The sequence below is a fragment of the Spinacia oleracea genome, chromosome 1 (genome assembly GCF_020520425.1).
Source record: "Spinacia oleracea cultivar Varoflay chromosome 1, BTI_SOV_V1, whole genome shotgun sequence".
NCBI lineage: Eukaryota > Viridiplantae > Streptophyta > Magnoliopsida > Caryophyllales > Amaranthaceae > Spinacia > Spinacia oleracea.
Window position 1 is genome coordinate 129461181 of NC_079487.1, and position 18746 is coordinate 129479926.

General features: G+C 34.4%; 2 protein-coding genes across 2 annotated transcripts; one reads left to right on the plus strand and one right to left on the minus strand.

The window, feature by feature from the left end:
- Positions 1-6662: 6662 nt before the first annotated feature.
- Positions 6663-9855, plus strand: LOC110802382 (manganese-dependent ADP-ribose/CDP-alcohol diphosphatase). The gene is made up of 2 exons (XM_022007833.2): positions 6663-6816; positions 8543-9855. Exon 2 carries the CDS (start codon positions 8563-8565, stop codon positions 9511-9513), a length of 951 nt encoding a protein of 316 aa, XP_021863525.2. The 5' UTR covers positions 6663-6816; positions 8543-8562; the 3' UTR covers positions 9514-9855.
- Positions 9856-12119: 2264 nt separating this feature from the next.
- Positions 12120-14569, minus strand: LOC110802380 (high-affinity nitrate transporter 3.2). The gene is made up of 2 exons (XM_022007831.2): positions 14294-14569; positions 12120-12865 (listed from the first exon to the last, which is right to left on the minus strand). Exons 1-2 carry the CDS (start codon positions 14415-14417, stop codon positions 12396-12398), a joined length of 594 nt encoding a protein of 197 aa, XP_021863523.1. The 5' UTR covers positions 14418-14569; the 3' UTR covers positions 12120-12395.
- Between the last annotated feature and the right edge of the window lie 4177 nt (positions 14570-18746).

Consider the following 18746-nt stretch of genomic DNA (forward strand, 5'->3'; position numbering starts at 1 on the left):
GCAAATTAATGTTAGTTTAATCCTTAAAACTATGTGAATACTTGAATTGGAGTGATTTTAAATTGTGAATGCCATCACATATTTATATGGTTGGAACAATGGAATTAGAAGTCTACTAGGTTTCAGTTAATCTAATCCTATTAGAATTAGACATTAATTAAAACTAATAAGTTATTGTTTAGCTAAACAACTAACTCTAGTAACTTTATTAAATTTAATCTTTAATCTAATCCTAATTGCTTAACGATTCAACGCATGCACGTACTCAACGCACACACGCACACACAACACTCAAGGGTCGTTGGGCGCGCGCGCGCGCGGAGCAGGCTCGGCCCGTAGCTGCTCGCAGCCCATTTGCTTGGGCACGCCTGTTGCCATGCGCGCTGGGCCTAGCCTTGCGTGCTGCTTGGCTGGGCCTACGTGCCTTGGCTGCTGCTGCGTTCCCTTGTGCGTGATGAATCATATTTATATAGGGTATTTTTGGCTCATTTAGGTTGCATTTCTAGGCATTTTTCTCATATTAGTTGCATTTAAAGTCATAATTGCATAAGTCGTCGTTATCGTACTCTATTACGCTTCGTTTGTGTTTTCTTTGATATTTCAGGTGATTTTACAATCATTTGGATGTTTCCAGAGATATGGAGGTGGGTCGAATGACTATCGGATGGTTCGTATTGAAAACGTCGTGTTTGATTGGAAAATGGAGTTTTCGGAAATGATTTGCGGGAATTCCGGTTCACTTAGCTTAATTTATTCGGTCATCGAGGCAATTTGTTATTTTGGATGACACGGGGCTAGTTTCTGATGCTCGACATAAAATCTCGGTAGTGTGGGAAGCATCGTCACAACAACGCACCTGATCGTGCAATGTGCCCACAGCGAAGCGCGTTATGCCCACATCTAGCGCGTTGTGGCCGCACCCAGTCCGCAGCACCCCGTCGCCTCGCTAAAACAACGTCTGTCATGCTCACAGCGATGTGCTGCGCCCACATCGCACACTTTCTTCTTCGATGCGCCCACAGCCCGCGCGCTGTGCCCACATGCAGCAAGATTGTTGTGCCCACATCGCACTCACACCTTGCATAAGCGAACTGCTGGCCTGCTCACAGCGCAAGGCTGCGCGCTCAGCGCGCCCAAGCCAATAAACCTACCATATTGCATACGTCTCTCTCGCCGTCGGTTTCTCATCACGTCATCACTCCATCGACCAATCATTGACGACTTCTATTTTTATTTATTTATTTTTATTTCAGAAAAGAGGAAGCTTATAAATATTGAAGGGAATTATTTTCCTAGGGCTCTCATGTTATTATTTCTTTTTAGAATTCTCAATGCACGATTAGTTTTATTTTTCTCTCTTTTTCTTTCATGAACCCTACCATTAATGGTTTCATTATTCATTGATATTTCTAGTTGATTAGGTTTTATCTTTAATCTTTGCGATCTGATCAATTGTTTGATTAAATCTTGCTAATAGGGTTTCGAATCGAAAGATCGACTTTTAGAGGCTTACCTACAACTAGCAATTCTGATTATGTTAGCGACCGTACTGCATATGTTGAATCGAGAGTGTTAAGACCCGACCATAGGATTAACTCGTGCTTTAGATACTTTGAATACTTGAATTGTTGATGATGTTTTAATTGATTTTGAACTATGAACATGGTGAACCATTGCCCTAGATGTTTTAGTTTATTTTCCTATTTATTTTAGTTTAAACATTCAATATAATCCTAAATTTCGTGACATTGTTAGTTTCGCCATACCTATATTTAAATAGTCATCTCTCTGTGGATTCGACCCTGCTTACCCTACTACATTGTTAAGAGGTTTCGTTAGGATTTTACATTTCACGCTTGTTGTTTCACTGTTGATTGTTTATATTCAGGTGTATTAACCACAACAGATATTTGCATAAGATCTGGAACGAAGGAACCATGGGACGGAGATGCTTGACATTGTTCTTGATTGATACTTACCATCAATGGGTTTCAATATTATTTTACTTTAGACAATGCTTTTTGGGAGACCAATTATGCTCTCTTTTACTCAAATTCGACTCTGTTTACAAAAAATCAAGCAAAATCTCATGGAAATTTGATTGGCTCTGGCTGCAATGCCTTCTGCATGAGCCCAATCTGTTTTTTTTTGCTATGAACTGAGATAAAACCAGTAGCAGTTGCTGGAGATGGAGGGCGCCCAACATACTACCAGTTCGTGTTCATGCCCTTGCAAAATGCAATCCTACATTAAAATAATTAATGCAAATTAGAAAAGCCCCAATTTGTGTTCATCGAAACTCGAAAAACCCTAAATCTTGTGAGGCCAAATTAGAAAAATATGGGGGGGGGGGGGAAATTGAGAGGGAAAAACATCATACTTGATTCATATTCACGTTAATAGAATTGGATAGCAGCCAATTGAAGTGTTAAAGCTTGTTGATATGGCAGCAATTCAAGCAATGGGGATGGAGTTTTCCTCTGGTTTCGCGCAGAGGAGAGGGAAGATGAAATTTTGGTTTTTTTTTTTAATTTTTTTTTAATAAAAGGGAAGTCAGGAAATTGGAGGGGAAATGGAAAAAAAAAATATTTTTATTATTTTTTTAGTTTTTTAATAGTCACGTGCCTGGCACATGGCCAAGTCAATGCCGGAAAAGGGTTTTAATTGGCATTTTCCGAGCAAAGGTCCTAGTCAACCCAAAAAAAAGTTGATTAAGATCTCAATTTGCCACTTTGCTTATATAAGGTCCCTTTTCACAAAGTTGACCTTATATAAGGTCCTTTCTAACAAAAATTCCTATGTTTTAAGGCTCTAATCATTTAGTGTTTTTTTTGCTACTTCCCAAAACATTGATGGATCTTATTCCAATTTGGGTTATGAAGTTTTAGGTAAATTAAAAAAAATATATAATATAGACAATATAATTGAAGTGTCCATTATTTGTTCTTAATTAATCATACAGCAGATCGAAGTGTATCTTAAATAGTGAAACCTTCTCCCCCACATACCAAAAAATATCATGAATCACGTTGGCTAAACTCAATCATATATTAATAATAATGTAATCTTACTGTGGATACAGTTTCAAACTTTCAACTGATAATGTAATAATGTAAATACTCAATCATACATTAATAATGTAATGCTACTGTGGTTACAGTTTCAACTTTCAAGTGATAATAGAGTACATATACTGTAATACTGATATACATTGGTTTTCTATAAATTGAGAGGAACGAATAAGTAAAAGTAAACACACATATAATCATATATACATTTAAGTATATAAAAATAATAAAATGGAAGAGATAAAGAAATGTGGTATTCTCCTTCTTATAATTAGCATGATGATCATGGTAGGCAGTAGTGGAGCTGCCGAACAAGACATCGATGGTCAGCAGCTGCTTTCAAACATCATGCTTGAGGGGGCGGGTGCAACTGGTGCGCTGAGTTGCACTGGTTCTGGACAAAGTTGTGCGAGTCATAGCGAGTGTTGTCCACACACCGCATGTCGTTATTTATATAACAAGTGTGAATGGTGTCCAGCAGCTGGTGATTCTTGTGGTCGTTCTTGGCACTGTTGTCCAGGATTCACCTGCTATTATGATAGTTTCTGGACTGTTACTGGTACATGCTCCTAACTATTTAAACAATTGCCGCCCCGCCCGTCGTCGTTACTGGTAAATGCTAATTAATGCATTGCGTAACCCGTTACGTTATGTCACCTTTTTTTTATTTTTTTTATTTTATGTATGTGTACTGTCTATTGTTCACCTAAATCCGGACTACTACTATGTATGTTAAATAAACCTCGTCACTAGCTCTGATCCTCATTATTGATCGATCTTGAGGCCGGGGTTTGTATTACGAGTAGCTGAGTACTAGTCATCGGATCGAGTCGAATCGTCTACTACTGCCACATACAGATCAGTACTTCTGTTTGGAGCTGAGTAGGCTCATTGTATTGTACCTTTCAATTAATCATGTATGTTATTGTGTGCTTCCATCCCTTAATTAAGTTGCAATGCAGTTTATTATACGAAGTATTATAAATTATAATATGCAGGTCCATCGTTCGTACGTGTTAAAAACTACTGCTGGATACAAAGTACTCTTTCATTTCATGTTATCAAATTAAGTGTACCGGTTTTCAACGTCCGCATACGCTAAAAACGCCCGCAGATCTAGTGCGGCTAAACCGTGGTGGCGCCACCCAATTCTGAGTGACACACCATGGTTCCGGGCTGCCAATTCTGGGTGGCGGCCGCCAATTCTAGGTGGCACACCATGGTTCCGAGCCGTCAATTCCGCGCGACCCGTGATTTTTTATTTTTTTTAAAAATTTATTACTTCATTGTTAATTTCGGATATATAAAAAAATTACCCTAAAAAATAATCAAATAATTTCGATTATTTTATTTAAAAGGGTAAAATTATCATTTCACCATAAAAACGCGAGAACGTCGAATAAAAATCCCCCAGTTAAAGACCACGATTGTAGAATTCTACACACGCACTACCAAGTACTATGTACAAATTTTACTAGTATCTTAAAAAGATCTTGCATTGATTTATAAATAAGTCATTGATTTTCTTCCTAAAGTATGGTTATATTTATGGGAAAATTGCATACTTTAAATATTTACATATATATTTACAATTTTTTTGGAAAAATAATATAATTAATAATTATTCATACGGCATATTTACATTGATAAAATAGGTAAGCCACATATTTAGAGACGACATGAATGTTACAATCATTTTTTTTTCTTCTAAAGCACAATTCGTATTTAATCACTTCTAGATTGACGCGATCAAGCACTGATTTTTGAGATTTTCGCATCTTTTCAATTAGTTCCCTTTGCAATATGTGCGCAAATTGGTCTGATCGACGAGTTGATGACAAAACTTAAACCAATACGAACCCATCACCTTTCTAATTATTGAAACCCTAAAATAAAACAGTAAGAGAATAAGAAGAAAAGGAAAGACAACAGAATTGTAGGGAGGAATAAGCATTCAGCATTGATTTCATTTCATTCCAATCAAACTGCAATGTTGCTTACAACCTTTCTTAAATAGTGCGGCTGCACCTTACAGACATCGAGCAAATATTCTAACCTAGTACACCTCATAGGACAGCACACACAAGGTGACAAAAGAGTGTCATTTGCACAAAAATATATGTTGATCCTCTTGATGACTAGTACTAGGAACCTTCCTTCTAATTTCTGTAGCTTGCTATCAACACTCCCCCTCAAGCTTGGAGTAGAGGTTTAGGCATAGCTTCAAGCTTGTGTAAAAGATACTGATGCTGATGAACTGGTAGGATTTTGGTGAGAACATCTGCTACTTGCTCCTTAGAAGAAACATATTCTGGTTGTATCTGGCCAGTTTGTTGCTTTTCTCTGACAAAGTGGCAATCAATTTCCACTTGTTTAGTTTTCTCATGCATGACAGGGTTTGCAGCTATAGAGATTGCAACTTTGTTGTCACATTTGAGTATAGTAGGATTTAGACACTTCAGTCCTAGTTCTTTCAACAGCTCAGAAATCCACAGAACTTCACAAGTTGTAACCGCCATTGAACTCTAATTGTCGTTCCTCTATTTGGTTCACCGTCACGTTCAGATCCGTCTTGATAATCGTAGCTTAGACAAAAACAACCTTTTATAACCATCTTTTTGCAAAAAATAACCTTTTATAATTCTTTTTCCAAAAACAGACCTAAAAGTGAAAATAATTTGCAAAAGACAACCTTTTCCCATTTTCAGGCGTTGACTCTCAATTCTCCGGTTTGACTTGGCATGTGATGGTCACGTGAGGCCGATTTTTCTTATTTCCACCCTTTTCCCTCCCATATAAAACCCACTCCCTTAAAACCTAATAAAAAAAACTTATGGAAAGACAAAAGGAAGGTGAAGGAACGTCATTAATGAAGCTCTGCAAACAACGAACCTCTGTTGAATGTTGTAAGTCATTCAATTCCAAACGTTACTTTCTTCAACTACTTAAAATGATGTTTAATTTTCATTTTTGGGTAAAAATTTAGAAAATTTTGCACTCATTTTAATCCGTTTTTGGCTCTGAATTTTCTTGCTTTGCTGTACTTCAATGGCACCCAAAAAAGGGAAGAGGAAGGTATCAACATGGTCCTGCAATTCCATCAACAAAATAGAATCAATTCACAAATTTGGGGGAAAAAACCCTAAGTTTCCTACATTAAATTTAGGCAAAATTAATGAATAAAACTTACCAAAAATTAGTGGTTGAGTGTTGAAAATCACTTAGTATAGCAGCATGAAGAACGAGGATGAAGCAAGAAGAGAGGAAAAAAAATTTGGTGGAGGATGAAGAATGAGGGTGAAGAACAGAGAGCAAGCTTAATTTTGGGGTTTTATTTTGACTCCAAAATGGGTTTAAGTGATAAAAAGGGAGGGAAAGTGGGTGCCATAAGTAAAACCGGCCAAGTCAAACCGGAGATTTGAGGGTCAACGTCTGAAAATGGGAAAAGGCTGTCTTTTGCAAATTTTTTTTACTTTTAGGTCTGTTTTTACAAAAAAAAATATAGAAGGTTGTTTTTTGAAAAAAATGGTTATAAACGGTTGTTTTTGGCAAATTTGCCATCAAAATATACTCCGTATAAAACAGGCCCGTTTCTTTTGACTGTTAGCCCGACCCGTACTGTTCAAGCTGTAAATAAAGGTCCAAAATTGCCTGAGATTAAATTATGACCATTGACCAGTGATCGTCCTTCTTCAAGACCTCTTTGTTCACCGGAGACCTGTTGATCTGAACATTCTCTCTTTCGCAGGTAAATTCTACACCTTTTTTCATCTTCTGTTTCTCCCTTATTTTCAATTCGGCGTTTAATCAACTTTTATATTTCCCAATTTTCTTTGCTTTTATGTACTGTAATTACAATTTACATCTCAATACATTTTTGTTCGGGTTTGGTACAATTAGTATTCTTTGTTGTGACATTTTTAAATTTTTTCGTCGTATTTTTCAATAAAATCTTCAATAGTTATTGCGATCAATTTTAGTTTTAGGGGTCTGATTAGTCGGGGTATTTTGCTACTTCCCCAACAAGATTGAGGGGTTTTAATCCAATTTGGGTTATGATTGATTTGTAGTTCCACTTAATTATAGGCTGGAAGCTTATTTAAATTTTAAAATTTAGATAGTAATTGAATTGGCTGTTTTGCTTAATTGAGATATTTCATTGAGTCAACCAAGAATAATTTGTTGAACTTTTAAAGAGAATGTGTTGGACCGATGTTCCAAGAAATAGTTGTCTATAAATCTAGCTTTTCCGGTTGGGACAAGATAAAGTGTGCCATGAATTGAGGATCCTTTAGGGGAAGCAGGCACATATTGGGATATTGATATTAGGATTTAGGAGAGTTTGGTGTTTCTATTGAATGATCCTCTTTCTGCGCCTAGGTTTTTCATGTAAAAGAACAAGAAGAATGGTAACAGGATAAGGATGGTGAATTTTAATAACAATGCAAAGAACAAATTAGCTTGATGATGTTAATCAGATGTTTTTGAAAAGGGAAAGAATAGCAATAGATTAATAATCAAACCAACTGCGAAGACGAGAAGTAGATAACAGCTTAGGAAAACAATTAGTTTTATCCGTTAGACTCCAAGCTGAAAATATGCACAATGTTGAGTGAGTTTTTCAGTTTTGTTGGGATAGGGCAATGTTGCGTATTGTCAGCGCTTAAGTTTTGCTTCTTCTTTCCTAAAGGATTGATTATGTCAGAATGGACTTTGGGGGAAAGCATTTAGCAAGAAGCACTATAGTGTTAGATTAGGTAAATATTATTATTTTAGTTTGCAGGCAAGATGTACTTATATTTGGGAACGGTGTCAATTTTTCTTTTAATTCACCCAATCTTATGGTGTACTTTCAAATTGCAAGAGCAAGAATGCAAGATGTTATGGGTACCTTCTTGATCCAATCAGTTAAGATAATTGCTCACCGTTTCTGGTTAGATGTGATTCATAATCTCATCTTAAATGATTACGATTTTGAGCCTTGTAGACAATCATCTTCTGTTCATAACAACGGATACTCTGATCCTGTAGTTTGTCTCTTTGATCTCTTACACCAGGTCTTATGATCTTCTGTTATGAAAACACTTGTGGGGAACCATTTCTAAGTGGCAGTCCGTCTGCAATCTACATTGACCCTCCTTTTTTTTCTTATCAATCTTTTTTTTTTCTTGTTCTCTTTTTCACCAATTTTAGTTTAAGAAACCCCAATCCTCATCTTTACCAGGGCCCTCTCTAGCCATCACACTGCCCTCTTCCATATTTCAATTGTTAATGTTATTTGGATGCCATGTTCCTGTCTTTATTTAGTATGGACAATGGACTATATACGTTATTACTATTATGTTTATGAAGGAACTTGCTTATTCAGCGTCTGGACTTGTATTTAACTTATCTCTTTTCCCGCCTTCCTTCCTTTTCCTCCTTTTGATCTTTCCAGAGCGGGATTTCTAATTTTGGCTTTCATCATGTTTTAGGACAATCAGCTTTTGATTGAATGGGGTTAATCACTGCTCAGGGGAAACAACCCCTCTTCTCCTTTGGGGTCGTATCAGATGTTCAGTATGCTGATATTCCTGATGGTCGTTCCTTTCTTGGCGTGCCTCGATATTATAGACACAGTATACTTGTGTTGGAAAGGGCGGTCCAGAGATGGAATAGCCTCCAACATCTTAGTTTTGCTGTCAATTTTGGCGACATTGTTGATGGATTCTGCCCAAAAGACCAGTCTCTAGATTCTGTAAAGAAAGTTGCTTCCAAATTTGAAGAATTCAATGGCTCTGTATACCATATGATTGGCAACCACTGCCTTTATAATCTTTCTCGTGAAACACTACTCCCGTTATTGAAGATTCCTAGCAATGATGGCTGCGCTTATTATGATTTTTCACCAATACCTGGTTACCGATTAGTTGTTCTTGATGGCTACGATATTAGTGCCATAGGTTGGCCTGAAGATCATCCAAAATCAATGGAAGCTATGAGAATTCTAAAGGAAAAGAACCCGAACTCAGATAAAAACAGTCCTGTTGGACTTGAAGATCTTGAAAGAAGGTTTCTGATGTTCAATGGTGGTGTTGGGAAGGAACAGCTGAAATGGTTAGATCATGCCCTCCAGAATGCAACTGATAAAAAACAAAAGGTGATTATCTGCTGCCACCTGCCTCTTGACCCTGGTGCATCATCATCTGAAGCACTTCTATGGAATTACAATGAAGTGATGGATATTATACATAAATATAAGTGTGTGAAGGCCTGTTTTGGTGGCCACGAACATAAAGGGGGTTACTCGATTGATTCCCATGGTGTCCATCACCGTGTTCTTGAAGCAGCACTTGAATGTCCTCCGTATTCGGATGCGTTTGGGTATATAGATGTTTATGATGATAGGATATCACTAGTTGGAACCGGCCGGATGAAGAGCACAGATATGGTGTTTGATTCGTAATCTTAAAGTGTTGGGTAATGTATTCTTTTTCTAACATATTATTCTTTCCTTCTATATATGACATAATGTTACATAGTTGTTAGATTTGTGTAAATGAGTCTGTTGACGAAATCATCTACTGCAGAGTGTAGGCCTGATTACCATTTACCAGGAATAAAATTATACGAACAAGGTAAAACTTAACATGGGTTTTTGTGTGTCGCCTGTTTTATTGCTGGAACTTGTATTCTGCATGTCCCTAGATTTCTTGAAATGAAATTAGGCGGAACTTGAGACAAACAATGTTGTTGTAATGTTGTATACTTGTAGTTGAGAAATGAGAAGACTAGCATGTTTTGCACATTTCCCTGTTCATTTTCATTCCTCTGTTTGGTAATATACTGTACTGAATATCATCATGCTACCTACGAGAAGCCCCTGAAACTTTTTTGTTTGAGAATATCCTCCATGACACACTTTGGTGTTTAAAAATTAAGGTGAAGAAGGGTTGTATCCTTCACGCTTGTTATATTGTTTCCATGGCAATGGAGCCGGTGTATTCTTCTAAAGTGTTAGGTATGAGAGCAAAGAAGACGACACATAAAAAAAGATTTCTGGTTTGGGTGTGATCATAAGGAGATGTTGATTGCTGAATTACAATGTGAATTACTTAACGGCACCTTGGAGTTGGTCTTTCTGTACCTGTTTGTAAGTTGTACCTGAGTGCACCATTAACCAGTATGGGTTGGGTTAAAGTAAATGTCAACGAAATCCGACCTAGTCATCGGTAGACCTGGTTATCGGGCGGGTCGGGTCAGGGTCGGTGCGGGTCAAAAGAGGGTCGGGTATTGAAAGGGTCGTTTTTAGCGGGTTAAAAGCGGGTCGCGGGTCAATAGCGGGTCATTAGTGGGCGGGTCAATAAACGAGCAATGAAAAATGAAAAACAAAAGAGCCATGTGCAAGTACAAGTGAATACGAAGCTATACACGTAATTTTTTGTATCATTGCTATTTTAATTTTCAAAATAATTGTAGTATAAGTTTGACCCTATAATGACCCTGTCCAATAAAGGCCCTGTCCAATAACCAAGTCTAGTCATCGGTACTACTGTACGAGTATGATATCAACCATTCATCTAGACTTAACACTACCTCTTATTTTCTTTTACCTTCTTTTTCTTATTTTATTTAGGCAAATTTGTCAAATACAACCTAATAAAGTCCTCTATTTGCCAATTACAACCTCAAATTTCTAATTTTGTCAATTACAACCTTAAACTTGTACATTTATTTTAAATTACAACCCGAAACCATTTTCCGGCAAAAATCACCGGAAGATGATGTCTAACGTTATTAAAATAAATTATGAAGTACATAATATTTGTAAAAAAATTTATTATTTCGACTATTTTATTTATTTTTGTTTTAATTCTTATTTATCGATTTAATTTTTATATAGAAAATATGTAAGTATTTTTTTTAATAACATTATGACATCATCTTCTGATGATTTTTGCCGGAAAATAATTTCGGGTTGTAATTTAAAATGGATGTATAAGTTTAAGGTTGTAATTGGCAAAAATAGAAATTTAAGGTTGTAATTGACAAATATAGATATTTAATAGGTTGTATTTGGCAAATTTTTCTTTTATTTACATGTAAAAAAAAATGAGGTGGCACTAGCTCTTATTTGTAACAGTTAGCTTTTATTTCAGAATTTTATCCTACACAGTCTAATTAAAAGCCTTCTATTTCTCACCTAAGAGCTACTCCGTACCTCTTATTTTTCTCTTTTATTAAGAGCCCATTAAGAGACTCCCCTATTTTATGCTCTTGTTAGATGTAAACAGAGTAAATTACCAAGTTACGACTTCAATTATTTAATGACATTTAAATAGAAAGATACCCTGCTTGCGTAATGTAACCTCATATTGCGGAGGTTGTTTTTTCGGATATCAGATATGTGTGGCAACACACATATCAGCTAAAAGACAAATAGCTAAAAGACAAAAAAGGAAGTACCATTTATGTTAAAAAAGTACCATTCTGTAAAAAAAAGTACCATTCAGTTAAAAAAAGTACCATTTTTGTTTTAAAAAGTACCATTTAATTTTTTTTTTGTCATTTTTCTTATTTTGTCTTTTACTATAATATGCATTTGCCCACACATATTTAATATCCGAAAATACTTCCTCCATATTGCGAAGGCTGTTTCTTGGAACAACCGCAAATACGTAACTACTCCTATTAATGCGTGGAATTCGGCCGAGAAAAATACCATTAATTTGTGGAATCAGAAGCTTAGACTTTTCTATGCATTCAAGATTGAACCTTCTCTTTTGACTTTGTCATTGTCATGTTTGTCGCTTTGTGCGGTAATACCTCCAAATATAATGTGTACGGTGTATTAAGACTATTACAGTATTATCCTTCCATTTTAAATTTGTGTTCAGATTGCAAATTCATGCAATGAGTAAGAAGAGTGTAAGACTTACTTGTACCTAGATTTTCATACACCAGAGAACACACCCTCTTCCATTTGCAAAAGCGCGAGTATAAGAATATAGAATCTACGGGAATGAAATATGAGAAAGGGTAAGAATATAGAATGGACATCTCAAAGGAACGTATTAAAATAATTATTGGGTTAAAACTTAAAAGCTTTTTAACCAAATCATTTCTCCAAAATTCTAACATTTGACATAATTGCCAAACAACAAAAGATTACAACATATATTTTGGTTAAAAGATGATTTATGGTGTAGTTGAAGCCAAAAGCCTATTACACAAATTTCATCAAGTAAATACATAAGAAAATAACACATAATTTCCTCACAAAGTAAAGTAATGCAAAAGAAATTTAACCCTTAGGTTTTTTTTTTCCGTTGGCTGGAAAAATATAATCTAAGTTGCCCTCTTAGACTTCTTCTTCTCCAAGTAGAAGAAAAAGCCAAGAGAAATAACAGAGAAAGCAGAGAATATAGAAGCAGCAATATCAATGGAGGCGCTACGGCCACTGATTCCGGCGACAAACAAGTCTAAACCGGTGGTTTGACCGTAAGCGATGAGTTTTCCACCAGGACCGTCACGAACGTAGACTCGGATAAAGTAATGTGCAGTTGGAACATCCTTCTTAATAGTGTAGGTTACTGAGTCACTTGATGAAGTGTACGGCCTTTTAACGATTGCGAATTGACAGGTTTTGTCTCTTGCCATTTCTTCTTCAGTTTTCCTCCATGGCCTGTCTTTTTGGCTTTCTAAATGGTAGCATAACTTTGCTTCTACCTCCCTGTAGATTGATGTATCGACACCGGATATGCTTCTGTTTAGGGCCCATGTCACTGTTATTTGATCTTTCCCTGCCTTTACATTTGCTGTTTCATCAAAGTATTATTACGTCATAAACACAAACATTAAAAAGTAGTCTCTACGAATTTATAATGGTGATATGCTTATTTTTCGTGTCCTTTTAGGGACCATTTATCGATACATGACCTCTATATATTTGGAGTTTCTCCCTAAATTACTACTCCGTCTGGGAGTTTCTAAATGCATCTGAATTAGAAAATATTGACAAAAAATTCTTGCATGCATAAGAAATACAATAAATTTGTTGTACATTTAGGTAACTTTAACATGTTTTGACTAACTTAATAATTATAATTTTTGTTTTGATGAATAAACATTTTAAAAGCTTACAGAGTTATGTTTATACATTAATTGCTCCATATTAGTGATTTGAAGGGATAATTTTTATTAAATTGAAAAATTTTATCACTAAAAAATAGATAATTTTTACGCTATATCGGATGACTTTTAAATATTTTACCTCTCACTTTTACTTCGATATGCAATATCTATTGTACACCACCTTTAAATAAGAATTTGTGAAAAAAATATTCAAAAGGGTGTTTTAAGATATCACACTAGGGAAACTCATTAGGTTTTCATTTGAGATTAAGACATGTAATTACTCCTTTCTCTCTTAATCTATGCAGGAGTGCCAGAAATTGAGGGTCACATATTTGTAATTTATAATGCCTCCTTGGCTCATTTGTAGAAAAAAAAAGAAAAAAAAATCTATCCAGGAAGTCAACTCTACTAACTCGATCAAATCTACGTACAAAAGTGCGTCTTTTGTTGAAATTACTCAACCACGTGATGAGATTAAATTCTATCCTACCCACAACAATATCTTATTCAGATGGGTGATGATAAAGGTCGCAAGTTGCGACAACATTTAGTTGTCGCAATCTTACGTGTCGCAGTTTAATTAGTACATATAGGCGACACGTAGGCTATGAGTCATAATAATATTTTTACTATCAATGCAATATTTTTACTATGAAAATATGTAAATAAGGTAGTCGATATAAATAAGGAAATAAATTAGAATATTAAGATTTTCCTAGTTTTTTTTGAAACATTTAAAGTAGAATATATAAATTAAATATTTTATTTTCCAATTTAAATAATGACACATAAGCATGCCATGTCATCATTGTGACACGGCTTAAAGGTCGCATGTTGCGACCTTTATCATTTTCGTATTCAGATTATTCCTTGTATACAGGAGTAAATGAAATAGACAATCAACAATCCCTGTATTTATGTATTCTGGCCAGAATTTACAATTTATTTGAGATGAATTGAGACCCCTTCCCATCGATAATATAATGAATTCATTTCGAATGTATAAAGATACATTTTGAATAAAAAAAAAAACCTATGATATTGAGTTTGAGTTTGATACATGTTGACTTTTTAATCAAATTGAGAAAAGGATAATTAAGTAATGTTACCTTGGCCAGAGGGAGTAGAAGAGACGGTGAGACTATGAGCAAGCTCATGGAACATGACTCCATAGCAAGATGCCGCCAAGCTTGAGAGTAATGCAACAAAGATTATTAAACCTCGAACCGCCATCACTAATCTGTTTTCTTTTTGTTTTTAGGCTTCTAGCTCCAATTTCAAGATTTTGAAGAAACAAAAATTGCTAAAAACTTCCACACCAAAAAAAATTGATACTTTTTTTTTTGTTTTTGTGATTCTGGTTTATGATTCTTCCGTAGTTGGCTATTGCTATTTATATTGTGTACTTGATGAGACCCCACTTTGAAGGATACTCTATTAATTAAGTAATTAACCTCTAATTCATTGATTAATTATATGAATTTGTATTTTTTTAAACAAGGAGCAAGTCAACTAGAAATTTGCAACTCTTGGAGAAGCAGAAAAGAACAGATTAATACTTAATTTTTAATCTGATTTTTGTTTAATTTTAATGAAGAATTGGCTCAAACAAAGGCGAAAAGGTGGAGTTGAATCATTATTATTAATTAAATGTTAATAGTATAATGTCATTATGTTAAGATCTTCCTCCATAAAGTATCACATTTGAGTGTTTCACATTGATAAAAGAAGATATATGCGTTCACTTGATAAGGTAAATGAGCTACTCCGATTATTGTCATATAGTTTTAGGATCGTGTAAAACTAACTAACTACTCATATATATCTCTCTACCTGATTGGTGCGGCTCAATCCATATTATCAGATTATGTAGTATTATTTTAGGTGAAAATTAAAAATAATGTAATTTATGTGCAATTGGTTGTTGGTTTCTTTGGTCTGACTATTCTTGTTAATGAATCTTCATAGAATCTTCTTACAAATTCCATATGAATAAATTTGTGTATATTGCATGATCTGAAAAGGGGTTATCTGGCTGTCTTATATGATAGGGTCCAGCAAATTTGTAGCTGTTTGACAAATTGGGGACAAGTTTTGTAATTGGTGAGTAATTAATTGTGTTTAAGGACTTAAAAAGAGCTAATTAGTTATGAGAAAACGCTACTGGGTTGTTTAGGAAATTAGGCTTTGTGTTTTTGTACAATAGACACCTTTTTTTTGTGTGGTGATACTACTTTTCTCTCCCTTTCATGCCAGGAATAGAAGCTTGATCAAATCTTGGACTACAGTTTCACCTAACGGGAAAATAATGTTTATTTAACTTACAAAAGACGGTGTAAACGAGTCACAATTGGGTCGTGCACATTATGTTTTTGTTCAAGCTCATTTAACTTGGCCGAATTCGAGTTTGTGTTGGTTGGAGCTCGAGCTAAACTCGAAATTATATTGAAGATTATTTTGTTGGGTTGTGTTTCAACTCGGCTCGTGTTTGGCTCGGTTGTCATCAATATGTATTAATAAACATATTTTTTATATACTTTTAGGAATATTTTAAAAGAGTGTGTAGAGAAGATTAACCCGCGTGTGAGTTGGGATAATTAGTCTCACATGGAAGAAATAGATAGAGGTTGACTAACATATTAGTTTAGTGGGCTACTCAACTAACACCAGTTGGTTTTAGGATGAAACTCCGTCAGATTTGTGTAAGATCGTTGATGTCAACATTAAAAAGATAATTACTTCGTATTTGAATAGAAAGTACTTTATATAACCATTTGGTTAGAGAGTACACGTAATAATAGTAGAATATAACTATTTGGTATAAAATTGATCTCATACAAATTTAAATAAAACATACTACAAGAGAGGGGAAATTACTTTATTAACACAGAATTTGGCCCAAATGCCATAATTGATACCAATTTGGTATTGTCAGGAAAAAAAACACCTTAAAGAAAAACACCTTAAAGTTGACAACTTTACATATTCAGCTTTGACGATATATTGATTTTGTAAAGACTAAACATGTTCTTTTGAATTGAATGAATATGAAATGAATTGAATTAAACTTAATTTTAGTGTTCAATTCAAGTGAACTGAACTAAACGCAACGAACCTAAACCGGATCGAATTTAACCAAAAACTGTAAAATAAATTCAAAACAAGGGTCATTTATGAAAATAAAATCCATAACTTTTTAAATAAAATCTTCTAAGTTAAGGGATGCTTTCACTACTTTAGAAAATTTGTTTAATTCAACTAGTTTGAGGACAAATTACATCAACACTTGTACTAGAAGAATCAAATTGACATAGTGGGAATCAAAAATAAAGATTAATAGTCCAAGTGTCCAACTAAACTACTATTAATGGAGTTAACACACCAAAATTAGGCTAAATAGTCAAAACAGAAAAGGAAACCTATGCTTGTGCAACTTTACTTTCTTTTTTCTTAATTAATATCCCGAGTCCTCACAACAAATTCATATTTTTCCAGAAATTCAAAGCTAGCTGATGTCACCTGTTACTTTGCACAAATATCTTTCATAAGCTAGCTTTTGGATTAATCTTAAGGGAAATCTTGCAAGCACGTTAGTCAACCTTTTACGGTTGGCTCTAAGATTCAGCTAATTTAGCCCCTTCCTCCATCGACTCCTATAGCCAACTTGTATTGTACCGTTGTACGGAGAATAAATTAAAATGAAATATTACTTTTATCGAAAGTATCAATTTTCGATATGTTTTATCAATTTTCTGTTTGATGCGATCATTCTTCTTTAAAAGAGATTAAAAAAAATTTGGAGTACAACACTACTACGTTAGTCATCATAATTAAACGTCCTAATTTTCTCATAATAATATGATAGTAAAAATAACGATAATCATATTAAACGTCCTTTCAGTTTATAAAGAACTTTTATTTTTATTTTTTATTTTTATTTTTTATTTTTTATTTTACGTCGATTAAGAAAATGTTGAAATTGTGATTTTAGTGATTATTGCAATGGTAGATACTAGATAGTCAACTAATGCAAAAGTCAACGCCGTCTATGAAAAAATGAAATAAAGGGAAAAAGTATGACGTCAAACTATATAATAATATTTGAGTATTATGAAAGTTAGATACTGCGTATAATGGAACAAAAACACATGCGTCATTGCAATATATGCTAATCAAAACAACTAGATAATAATAAATATTAAAATTAGTTTGATAAGCCTTCTAATTATGAAGCTGATGATGTATACATGAGATGGATTGATAAGTACTAATCGTGATCACATTATTCCCTCATTTTATCAAATAATTAAATTTCTCAAGGCAGACAAAACATAATATAGTTAATTGAGTTAAGCACACACATTAATTGTCTAAGTGCAAAGATCTATAGTTTTAGACACAAGTTAATTAGTTCTCCACATCATGGCATCATCTCAATCTATGTACTTAGCCGTCAACAGTTATCCAATGGTTAGTTTTCTATCTTCTACTACTTGTATGTTTTACTTGTATGATGACATTTTTATTGATTTGTTGGTTGCAGGGTCATTTCTGACAATTTGTAGGCTCAGGGAAAAATAAAATTTAGGAGCCTATTCATGAGTCTTGGATTGTTTTCAATTTTTCCAGGGTTAGCTTATTTGAGATATTATTTTCTTTAAAGGTTTTTAATAGTCCATCCTTTTCTTATTATGTTTCTTGTTCGGTGAAAAATACGGGTATTAGAAAAAAGCAATCTTGTTGTGTAGTATTTGAATTGAGATTACACAAAATTCAATTGTTGTTTAAAGAAAATGAAAAGAAAAAGGGGATTTTGAGGTGGTAGGGTGGGAAAAGACAAGTGTGTATAAGAAAAATCAATCATGTTTTATTTCTTTATTGTTCTTTTAGCACAAATTTCTAGAAAAATGGGAAGAATTATATGGCTTAAAGTAGATATTAAATGAAACAAAAAATATTTATTAGGATACCCGATTAGGATAACAGGAAACGTAATAAAAAAAAAGGAGTGAGTATCATAAGGAGTATTAAATTACTTAACACATACTTGAAAATTCTCAGTTATTGGTCCTCTTATTTATGAGGACCCTGGACAACCGCCCCTCAAAACAACCATCAAGACCGGCCTTGGATGGTTGTTTCATTGTACATCTAAGGTATTACTCTGTAAAATATCATGAAAAGTATACTCTAATTTATAGCTCTAAGCAATATGGGTTGCCTAGTTGCATTCATTGAACTAATGAAATTATTGATAATGTTGCACCTCTAAGTGAACGCGTCTGCATCCCACAATACAAAGACGAAATCTAATCAATTTTATTGTCTTTGTAACACATTCGCACTTCAAGTAACTTCATTGTCATGGTTTAACAGTCCATTTTTCTATTCACCTATGAATTCAAGCTTGTGCGCTCAGATGTAAGTTTGTAACAAGTACACGTCAATGCTCGAAAGTTGAATGGTAAAGGTCAAGCGGTCAAGCTCTTTAGTCTTTACTACTGAGTATGTACTACAGTACTACGTATGAAACAATGTCATTTTAATACTTGGACTTAGGCT

Excerpts from the sequence above, each read along its gene's own strand:
- LOC110802380 (XM_022007831.2), bottom strand. The coding sequence starts at position 14,417 with ATGGCGGTTCGAGGTTTAATAATCTTTGTTGCATTACTCTCAAGCTTG. Across the intron at positions 12,866-14,293 it reads TTCTACTCCCTCTGGCCAAG|CAAATGTAAAGGCAGGGAAA; the intron begins GTAACATTACTT and ends TTGATGAAACAG.
- LOC110802382 (XM_022007833.2), top strand. The coding sequence starts at position 8,563 with ATGGGGTTAATCACTGCTCAGGGGAAACAACCCCTCTTCTCCTTTGGG.